The sequence below is a fragment of the Eleutherodactylus coqui genome, chromosome 5 (assembly GCF_035609145.1).
Source record: "Eleutherodactylus coqui strain aEleCoq1 chromosome 5, aEleCoq1.hap1, whole genome shotgun sequence".
Taxonomy (NCBI): domain Eukaryota; kingdom Metazoa; phylum Chordata; class Amphibia; order Anura; family Eleutherodactylidae; genus Eleutherodactylus; species Eleutherodactylus coqui.
In genome coordinates this window covers 35371217-35382920 of record NC_089841.1, presented here as the reverse complement: position 1 = coordinate 35382920, position 11704 = coordinate 35371217, and the positions used below count along the sequence as shown (strand labels likewise).

Sequence of the window (11704 nt, the reverse complement as noted above, 5' to 3'; positions counted from 1 at the left end):
CACAGAAGAGATTCAACATAGCACAGCTTGTGAAAAGGTACAACACCAAAATCCTCCTTCTACAGGAGACACATTTTAAGGGGGGAAAATGCATTGCCTTGCCAGGTAAGGCATTCTCCCAGGCCTTCCACAGTTCACATCCTCACTCCGCTTCCAAGGGTGTCTCCACACTATTCCACAGATCCATTAACTTTGTCCATACAGGGGAATACTCAGACGAAATGGGGAGGGTCCTCCTACTAAAAGGCACAATTAATAACGTAAAAATAACCATCGCCAACATGTACGCCCCGAACGTCAACCAAACCGAGTGGTTAATCAAACAGATTAAAATATTAAAGGAGTTCGCAGAGGGGTATATAATAGCCGGGGGAGACTGGAACGTAACTCTGAACCCTATCCTAGACTCATCAAGAGGAAAATCCCAGGTCTCGCGGGGGTGCCTAAACAAATTGAACAAAGCATTACTAGAATTGGGCACCGTAGACGCATGGCGAATGCTAAACCCCTCCTCGAAGGACTTCACATTTTATTCACAAATCCATCTATCCTATCAGAGGTTAGACTATGTTTTTATCTCCTCGAGCCTCCTGACAAAAGTAGTAAAAACAAATATCGATATAATATCAATCTCAGACCACGCCCCCCACACACGTAGATGTTAAAATAGGCTCGGAAGGGCCCGGGGAATGGAGATGGCGATTAAATGAGTCTTTGCTGGACTCGGAGACGGAGAGAGCCAAACTAACTGAATTAATAGAAGAATACTTCCACGTGAACACTACTGAGGATATGGAATATCCCGTGGGGTGGGAGGCTCATAAAGCCGTCATGAGGGGGGCCCTCATATCACTGGGATCCAGACTGAAAAAACTTCAACAGAGGGAGATTGATAGCCTATTATCGCAGATAGCAAAATTGGAGCAAACATCAAAATTGTCACATACCATAAAGGTACAGGAGGAACTGACTTCCAAGAGACGAGACCTTAAACGTCTATTGGAGGTAAGGTTCAACAAGAGACACCTCTTCCTGAAGCAGACTGTGTATTTTCATGGAAATAAGGGGAGCAGGTTTATGACAGCCATGCTCAAAAAATCAAGGTCACGGAATTTCATTAGCTCGGTCAAAAACCAAACAGGAACCAAGGTTACCTCATCCCAGGAAATAGCTAAAGCTTTCCAACACTTTCATTCGCAACTATACAATCTAAGAGGAGGGGAAGGAGCGACCCAGCAAGGGGCCCTCAAAAAGAGAATTGATCTATTCTTGAGCACAGTCAAATTACCAAAATTAGGGGATGAGGTCTCACAGACCCTGCTGTCCCAAGCGACAGATCAGGAAGTTGAAGATTTAATCACTTCGAGTCCGTCGGGTAAATCCCCAGGGCCTGATGGCCTATCATCGGCTTATTACAAAACCTTCAAAACATCACTAGCCCCAAGACTAAAAGAACTATTTAACTCCCTACTACAAGGAAGTAGATTACCCACACAAGCACAGGAAGCCCACATAATACTCATCCATAAGGACAACAAGGATCCAGAAGCATGCGCTAGTTACAGACCCATTTCTTTAATTAATTTGGACGTAAAACTGTGGGCCAAATTTTTATCTAAGAGAATGGAGGACCTTATCCCTTCTCTGATAAATAGGGAGCAGACAGGTTTCATTAGAGGCAGGGAAGGAAAAGAAAACTGCTACAGACTGCTTCATGCGGTCAGATACGCACAATCAAAAAAGATCCCAATGTTATTGATAGGAACAGACGCTGAAAAAGCGTTCGACCGAGTCAACTGGTTGTATATGAAGATCGCTCTAGAGAAATTTAATTTCCCCCCAGCATTCATATCTGCAATATTTGCATTATATAGTAACCCGCATGCAAGATTGAGTATTAACAATACCCTCTCCCCCACCTTTGACATTCGGAATGGCACCCGCCAAGGGTGTCCACTTTCCGCGACGCTGTTCGTGCTAGCTTTGGAACCCCTTCTACAAAAAGTGAGATCTCACCCAGGAATAAAAGGGATCTCTGTCGGGCCGCACTCGCTCCAGCTGGCCGCGTTTGCGGACGATATTATGTTCCTGCTCACGGAACCGGAAAAAGGGATCTCGAACCTAATATCACTTTTAGAGAAATTTGGAGAAATCTCAGATTTTAAGGTCAACTACTCCAAATCCAACATACTAAACGTCTCAGTCCCAAAGGCCAGCAGTGAATCATTAAAAGCTAATACACCATTCGTGTGGTCCGAATCCTCCATAGATTACCTAGGCATAAAGATTACTAAAAAAGCCGAAAACCTCTTCGCCGTGAACTTTCAACCACTCCTCATACAGGTCAAGAATCTGCTCCGCTCATTTGATATTCCATATATCTCTTGGTTTGGTAGAAAAAATATCATAAAATCTTATGTTATGCCAACCATTACCTACAAAATACGCATGCTCCCTATCCATATACCCAATGTATTTTTCAAAAACATACGCATGACATTCTCCAGCTACGTATGGAAACAGAAAAGACCCCGCTTAGCCCATAACACGCTGATCAAGAGGAGATGGGAGGGGGGGATTGACATGCCATGCGTTTACGAGGTATATAGAGCCTCACAGCTGAGCTACTGGCTGGAGCTGGTGAGCCCCGTAAGAGACCCAATGCTGCAACAATTAGCAGGGAGCACATACGGAGAGACCCTGATAGAAGATCTCTGGCTCCCAAGAAGGACCCAATATAATTCCAAGAATTTCCACCCTTTGCTGAAGGGCCCCTGTGAGGCCTGGGATAAACTGAAAAACACACTAGCCCCAGACCCATCCCCAGTGGCCCCAATAGGAACCCTATGCAAACTAATGAACATCCCCACAGACCCTGTGACTAGAGGGATTTGGAAGCGTTTGCCGGAGCTAAGAGTGGGGGACATCCAGGTACTAGCACACAAAGAAGCTGGTGAAATCCTACAAACACTATGCCCGGATGTCCAACTCCCATTTCTACAGAAAGCACACGTGATAAAGACTCTAGAGAACTTTCTTAAGTCTTACAAATCAACTAGACCAACAACTACATTTGAAAAAGCAATAGAAAAGGGATTCCCGCGCCATAAAATAATCTCACACATCCACAGGAAATTTATCTCAGCATCAACAACCTCTAGACCAGGTTTTATTAACTCATGGGAGAAGGAGCTGAACGTATCCCTATCAGAAGCAGAGGTAAAACTCACCCTTAAGCTATCCTTCGGCCTCTCTCCGTGTGTCCTTCTTCAAGAGGGACATTACAAACTACCATCGAGGTGGTACAAAACCCCTCAATGGCTACACGCATACAAATTAGCGCCCCACGACAGGTGCTGGAGGTGTGACATCACGACGGGATCCTTTCGACATATCTGGTGGGACTGCACAAAACTACTTACCTTCTGGAGAAAGGTGGAGAATACACTGAGGACTATAAAACCGGGTTTGGTCCTAACAGCAGAAAAAGTTTTCCTGTGGAAAACATCTGCGGATTTCCATCCGCTCAAAGACAGATTAATTGCAATTCTTATTGACGCAGCGAAAGCACTGATTCCTTTAATGTGGCTACAAAAATCTCCTCCCTCAATCGCACAGTGGAAAGAGAAGGTTGACTTAATTTGCAACCTAGAGGAACTCTCCAGCTGGAAAAGCGGGAGGCGGGACGTTTTTGTGGAAATGTGGACACCCTGGAAGCGGATACCTTAAAAAGAAGCATTCAAACATAACATAACGAATACGCTATCAGAAAGCCCAACGGGTCATAAAGATAGGAAAGAGGGTAGAGACCCCACCTCTTCACATGTGGTTGCCGAACACGGAGATGCCCCGGACAGAGGATGGACGGACGAAGTGGATATTAATCATACCAAGCAGGTCGGATGGGAGAGCCCCGGGAACCCTTTGAAACAAACAAAGAGACTGGAGATGGAAGATAGAAGGTAGGAGCATTTACCCCCCCCCCCTCCCTTCCCCCACCCCAACCCCTCGCCCTGTGAGTTTCCCTTACCCCCACCCCTGTTCTTTATTTACAAATGTTTAGAACACTATTGTTTCGCAGATATAGATGTGTTAATAGAGGTTCAGACATACTGACTTATAGTCGTACAATAGTGGATGGCAAAGGCGAGATTTTGATGTATTCCATTCCATTGAAGTTCGTCATATTAATGTGCTACTATGTCTAGACCCTCTGGGTTTAATGTTGGAAAAAATATAAAACTCAATAAAGATTGATTTATAAAAAAATAAAAATCTGTTTATATCTTTATATATATGTATGTAGAATAGTCATTTACCACATTAGCAATGTATAGAGTGCATTTGTTTAAAGTTAGGACTAGTTTAAAGTTATCTTCATTGAAAAGTTCAGTGCTTTTCCTTCAAAAATAAGGACATTTCGACCACACCCCCAGGTGGGTTGCCGCTTGGGAGGAGGCGCTGGGTCGATCCATCCCCGGAGAGCTCTGGAACAAGGCATTCCAATACACCCACAAGATGTCGGTGTCTAGTAGGTTGCAAGAATTGAATTTTAAAATCTTATCAAGGTGGTACATGACACCAGAAAGACTCCACTCTCTCTTTCCAGCGACGCCAGACACTTGCTGGCGGTGTAATGGGGGAGTGGGTTCGATGCTACACATATGGTGGGAGTGTCCCATGATTACACCCATATGGAAAGATATAGAGAAGCTGTACGAGAAGGTGAGCAGGGAACCGTTGTCCCTGACGCCGGAGGCGGCACTATTGTCCATCCCCCCACCCGGCACCCACTCATTTAAAAAAGGCCTGTTGAAATTTTTCATTATGGCCACAAGACAAGTAATTCCCAGATTTTGGAAACAGGACATCGAAATTCCTAGATGTGCGTGGGTGGGGGCGATGGACGAAATCGAGCGACTAGAGAAACTGAGGACGCAGGACGACATAACTAGACACGAGAGCTTTCATCACACCTGGGCGGTTTGGATAAGCGCACGCAACTCACAGTCATTCACTAGGTGGCTGCAGAATGGCAACTATGAGTGATGGCCCACACCATAAGTGGTAAAGCTAACCAGGGGGTCCAACCTGGAGCACTCCCCCCCGCCCCCTCCCCTTGACCCCAACCCCCACATCCTACCCTTCCCACTGCCCTTGTCTGTCAAGTAATAGAATGTAACAATTATATCTTAGTGGTTTTCATAAGTTCTCTTTTAATGGTTACAACAATAAGATGTGAAGTGGAATTCACGATTCTATCAGTTCCTGACATTGTAAAGTTATATATATACTGTAAAATCAATAAAATATATTGAAAGAAAAATAAGGACATTTCAATGTGACCCCAAACTTTTGAACGGTAGTGTATATATATATTATACATATGTATCCATCTTTATATAGCTTAAATAGTTTTCGTTTTTAGAACAAAATTATTATGAAGAATAACGGTCATTATTCTTGAAATATAGTTATATATAAAAACATTTTGAGGAAAAGGAGAAATATATCGTTTGAGATTTTTTACAAAAATAATCAAAAAAATAATTCAAATTTTTTTTTTTTACATAAATCCTATTTTATAGGAGACATTAGCAAGTTATTTTTTTAATGAGAAAAAAATATATATATGTTTATTATTCTTATTTTTCTATAGTTTAATGAGCGTTTTGATATTGATGAGGTGGATTGATACAGATGGAGTTACCATATGTTATATGTTAAATATGGCTTAATTGCAGATGGTTTTAGGAAGTGCGAGTGGAACGCATTATGCATTCCACATGTAGAGAATTCTAGTCATGTGATCATGGACACATGACTAGGTCACATGATCGGATCACCTCCCTAGGGAGGACGGACATTCTGATGGCGTCCGCTGCGACTACCACACGGGTCAGTTTTAGGACTGTGTTATATTTTGTGTGTATATAAGACAGATTTTTGTTAATGTGTTTGTATATGTTGCTGAAACGCGTAGCAAAATAAATAGTATTGGTAATTTACGGACCTGTGGTCTTCATCTTTTGGTTTAACCCTTGGAGCGCGGGGAAGATTTTTGCTTCTTTTGTGGTGATTTTTGAACTCGTGGTACAGTGTTTAACAGTGTTTATTAATGCACCCCATCATTGTGATGGGTAAGGAGGTGCGTTAAAAAACGTGAAGCCACAAATATAGAACAGACAGCTTTTGAGAATCATAACATTAAAAAACGTGCGTTCCAGCTCAGGTCTGAGTAACCCCATTAAAATCAACCAGAGCGATCTACCGCAGTTAATATGGTGCTCAGGACGCTGCACTGTTAGCGGTAAAAAGCGGTCTGTGTGTCTGAGAGTGGCCTACGGGGCTACAAACAAATTGTCATATAGTGTAAGAAATGAGTCATGTTTGGAATGATTACACCAAGGGGCAGATCATGTATGGAAATTTGTTTTGCAGCTGTATGCAGCATGGTTTAGGTATGGGTACTGGGGTGGGGCAGAGCTGAACTTTTTGCATCCAGGCCCCTGGGCCTTTAATTACGCCCCTGGTCTGTAGTGATATTAATCAATGTCTCTCAATATACAGGATTACACAGTAGTGAAGAAGACCTCTAGTGATGGCTGTTGGGCCCCCATATGTGATGGATGGGGAAGACCCCTGAGCCCAATCACAAGGCCCCCACCTCACCCCCTGATACATGAGGACATCAATGTACAGAAGATTCTAGAACTCACCAAGAAGATGATTGAGCTGCTGACTGGAGAGGTGATGGTGCAGGGAATGCTGGGACATTATACAGTAACAGCACTGGAGGCTTCTGGGTGATGACTGTATATTGTGTTGTCAGGTTCCTATAAGGTGTCAGGATGTCGCTGTCTATTTCTCCATGGAGGAGTGGGAGTATTTAGAAGGACACAAGGATCTGTACAAGGAGGCCATGATGGAGGACCACCAGCCGCTCCCATCACCAGGTAATAGACGGGACTAAATACACGGGGACTTTATTATCTGTATGTAAAGAATGACTTCAGTGTCTGTCTGTGTTTCCTCCAGTTCCATCCAGTAAGAGAAGCCCACCAGAGATATGTCCCCGTCCTCTTCTTCCACAGGACCATCAGGTAGATGGAGATGTCCCTCTAAACTGTAGAAGGCTGTGAAGCTCTTGTCTTCAGTCTTATTAGATGTCTTCTCCTTGTCTGATGAGGCCGGTGGAGATGGCAGGATTACCGCTGACCAGAGACATTACATGTTGTCTGGATCTTCTCCCAGTTTTCTGGCGGTGGAGACTGCTGGTGGGAATAAGGAGCCAACAGGTTGGATTTATATCTATCTGCTCCTTCATTTCCCCCGAGACAAACAGTGGATGTATCTGGTAGACGCTGATCTCCACTGAGACAACGTGCAGCGTGTCTAGCCATGCCAGATATACATGTGTATGAGGTTCCTGGGGGGTCATTGACCCGTCATCTAATATCTATGTCCGGCTTCTAGACCTGCAGCTATGTGGCTCAGATAACTACTCCAGTCAGGTCATTTGGAGTTTTCATGATGATTAATGATCATTTCACACGACTTCTCCAACCGTCTGCTGACTTTTACAATATTTGTCTCACAGCTTTTGGATCAGGATGAAGATCTGACTGATATTAATACTACAGAGACAATTGTGATGGTCAAAGAGGAGTTTGAAGAGGAGATTCCTACAGGTAACCGCCCAGGTGAGTAGTAACCACTAAATACAGCAGAGAGGAGTCACCGATTCTCCTCGGTCAGCGGCTGCAGATAGTTCTGTAGATTCATAAGCTCTGGGATCTGTCAGTTTCCGCTGGATGTTCCCCAATTCATCCAAAGTACAAACTAAATGTGGATGACATGTGATACCGTTCTAGGCGCTAACACATGATGGGCATCTATAATATGGGTGTAATTATGTGCACCACATCATAATAATGACCCGATTATCTTGTGTATTGTATCCATTATTTAGAAGAATAAATGTTTTGAAATAGATGAGTGTAAAATCCATCTGTAGTCCGGATATATAATATATCTATGTGAACGAGGCCGATTCCTTCATTGTTTGCTGTGAGTACTATTGAGAGAAGAATATCTTCCCAATTTTAGAACTAAGTAAACCCTATTACTCTATCTCCTAATGAAATGTTCTCTTGCACATTGGTTGTCATGGAGATGTGGAGAGGGAGGAAGATAACACCTTGGTGTCAGAACATCAAGATCTACTGGTCCTCTCTCTGAGGTCTACTGTTAGATTGTGATCTAATTGCTTATTTCTGTCTAATTGCATTTTGCTATGTGACCTGTAATTTATATAGAAATGTCAATATCATTTTTCTTATGTTCAATAATGGTAAAATCAGCTTTATACTTGACAGGTGATGGTACCAGGAGCTCAGAGGGACGTCTGATATCTGTAGATTTTGAATTGGATGATAATGGTAGACAAGATGCATATGAAGAACCTGCCATTATCCCAAATATACCTTCAGCCCTTCATAGCAAAGATCCATCATCTAGTGCTTTTATACAGGCCCCATCCTCTGATCCATCACAGACTGTTAAGCAGAAGAAAAGTTACAGAAGAGGAGAACATCAAAGAGCTCACACAGGGGAGAAGCCATTTTCATGTTCGGAATGTGGGAAATGCTTTACTACCAAAGAATATCTTGTTATACATCAGAGAATTCACACAGGGGAGAAGCCATTTTCATGTTCGGAATGTGGGAAATGTTTTACTAGCAAATCAAATTTGGTAAAGCATCAGAGAACCCACACAGGAGAGAAGCCGTTTTCATGTTCAGAATGTGGGAATTGTTTTACTAGCAAAGCAAATCTTGTAACACACCAGAAAATTCACACAGGGGAGAAGCCATTTTCATGTTCAGAATGTGGGAAATGTTTTACTAGCAAAGCATATCTTGTAACACACCAGAAAATTCACAGAGGGGAGAAGCCATTTTCATGTTCAGAATGTGGCAAATGTTTTATTCATAAAGCATATCTTGTTGCACATCAGAGAACTCACACAGGAGAAACGCCATTTTTATGTTCAGAATGTGGGAAATATTTTACTAGCAAATCAAATCTTGTAACGCACCAGAAAATTCACACAGGGGAGAAGCCATTTTCATGTTCAGATTGTGGCAAAGGTTTTACTAGCAAATCAAATCTTGTAACACACCAGAAAATTCACACAGGGGAGAAGCCATTTTCATGTTCAGATTGTGGCAAAGGTTTTGCTCATAAAGCAAATCTGGTTATACATCAGAGAAGTCACACAGGGGAGAAGCCATTTTCATGTTCAGAATGTGGGAAATGCTTTACTACCAAAGAATATCTTGTTATACATCAGAGAATTCACACAGGGGAGAAGCCATTTTCTTGCTCAGAATGTGGCAAATGTTTTACTAGCAAATCAAATCTTGTAACACACCAGACAATTCACACAGGAGAGAAGCCATTTTCATGTTCAGATTATGGCAAAGGTTTTGCTAGCAACGCAAATCTGGTTATACATCAGAGAAGTCACACAGGAGAAAAGCCATTTTCATGTTCAGAATGTGGGAAATGCTTTACTACCAAAGAATATCTTGTTATACATCAGAGAATTCACACAGGGGAGAAGCCATTTTCTTGCTCAGAATGTGGCAAATATTTTACTAGCAAATCAAATTTTGTAACACACCAGAAAATTCACACAGGGGAGAAGCCATTTTCATGTTCAGAATGTGGGAAATGTTTTACTAGCAAAGCATATCTTGTAACACACCAGAAAATTCACACAGGGGAGCAGCCATTTTCATGTTCAGAATGTGGCAAATGTTTTACTAGCAAATCAAATCTTGTAACACACCAGAAAATTCACACAGGGGAGAAGCCATTTACATGTTCAGAATGTGGCAAATGTTTTACTAGCAAAGCATATCTTGTAACACACCAGAAAATTCACACAGGGGAGCAGCCATTTTCATGTTCAGAATGTGGCAAATGTGTTACTAGCAAAGCATATCTTGTAACACACCAGAAAATTCACACAGGGGAGAAGCCATTTTCTTGCTCAGAATGTGGCAAATGTTTTACTAGCAAATCAAATCTTGTAACACACCAGAAAATTCACACAGGGGAGAAGCCATTTTCATGTTCAGAATGTGGGAAATGTTTTACTAGCAAAGCATATCTTGTAACACACCAGAAAATTCACACAGGGGAGAAGCCATTTTCATGTTCAGATTATGGCAAAGGTTTTGCTAGCAACGCAAATCTGCTTATACATCAGAGAAGTCACACAGGAGAAAAGCCATTTTCATGTTCAGAATGTGGGAAATGTTTTACTCTGAAATCAAATCTTGTTAAACATCAAAAAGATCACACAGAAGAGAAGGCTTATTGATGTTCACTAGGAAATCACGAGTTTTTAAATATCCAAGTACTCACACAGAAAAGTGACTATTTTTTTGTTAAACTCCTCTGATTAGCAAATGCTCCAAAACAAGCAAAAACTGCTACGATTGGATGTTAACTAAAGGTCATTAAGGACTTTTTTAGATCTGCTGTAAACAGTGCCTTTTTTTACAACCGCAACAGGGCGAAGGTTTAGAACTTCTTATTCTGGCTTTTTTCTAATAGCTATTTTACTAAGGCAGCTGCACACGACCATATTTCCGCGCAAAACGCATAGCATACAGTCCATTGATTTCAATGGGTTCATTCTTGGGCCCCTTTCACGTGACCCAGAAAATCGTGCGATTTTTGTGCGGTGTGAGATGCACAAATCTGGCATGCATATGAACGCAATTGTTTTGAATGGGGTCATTTACATGAGTGATTTTTTTTACATCAGGGAAGTCATACAGGAGAAAAGTGTTTTTCATGTTCAGATTGTAGGAAATATTTTTACTATCAAATCTTGTTACGCCCCTGCGTGTGGACACTGCATGTGGTACGCAGGAGAAATAAATTGAACATGCTCTATTTCTCCACATATCATATGTGGCCCTTAAAGGGCTGTTCGTATGCAGGCATTGCGAAGGGGCAGCAATTCCCCGCAGAGTGGGGGAATTTGAAAAAACATAAACCACACTGCTACTCAGTCCCGAACAGCAGAACGAAAGGTCTGCGATTAGGGATGAGCGAGTATACTCGCTAAGGCACTACTCGCTCGAGTAATGTGCCTTAGCCGAGTATCTCCCCGCTCGTCCCTAAAGATTCGGGGGCCGCCGCAGCTGACAGGTGAGTTGCAGCGGGGAGCAGGGGAGAGCGGGTGGGAGAGAGAGATCTCCCCTCCATTCCTCCCCGCAGCTCCCCGCCCCGCGCCGGCCCCCGAATCTTTAGGGACGAGCGGGGAGATACTCGGCTAAGGCACATTACTCGAGCGAGTAGTGCCTTAGCGAGTATACTCGCTCATCCCTATCTGCGATGCATACAATGCATGGGATACTCGCAGCGTTACATGCTTACACTCGTGTGAATGAGCCCTAAAGATAGTTTCACATGGGCGAGGGCAATATCGGGCCGTGAATCACCCATGTGAATGCCCAGTGATGTGAGGCATTTTCATGTGAAACAAACCTCGCATCACTGCAGGGATGAAGGGAATCGCAAAGCTCTGCCATAGCTTTTAACGGGGCGGCGCTGCTGCCGATACGCTTTGATTTGTTGCCTGCAGAGCATCGCATTGCGGTGGTATGCAGGAAAGCATTGC

General features: G+C 42.9%; 1 protein-coding gene across 1 annotated transcript; it reads left to right on the top strand.

Moving 5' to 3' along the window:
- Positions 1 to 3469: 3469 nt before the first annotated feature.
- On the top strand, positions 3470 to 11352 carry LOC136629131 (oocyte zinc finger protein XlCOF7.1-like). Its single transcript, XM_066605277.1, has 6 exons — positions 3470 to 3962; positions 6571 to 6750; positions 6833 to 6956; positions 7039 to 7103; positions 7601 to 7703; positions 8379 to 11352. The coding sequence occupies exons 2-6, from the start codon at positions 6727 to 6729 to the stop codon at positions 10391 to 10393; spliced, it is 2331 nt and encodes a 776-aa protein (XP_066461374.1). The 5' UTR covers positions 3470 to 3962; positions 6571 to 6726; the 3' UTR covers positions 10394 to 11352.
- Positions 11353 to 11704: the final 352 nt, after the last annotated feature.

Coding starts and splice junctions, on each gene's coding strand:
- LOC136629131 (XM_066605277.1), top strand. CDS start 6,727: ATGATTGAGCTGCTGACTGGAGAG. Junction 6,957..7,038: donor CCAGCCGCTCCCATCACCAG/GTAATAGACGGG, acceptor TGTTTCCTCCAG/TTCCATCCAGTAAGAGAAGC. Junction 7,104..7,600: donor TTCTTCCACAGGACCATCAG/GTAGATGGAGAT, acceptor TTTGTCTCACAG/CTTTTGGATCAGGATGAAGA.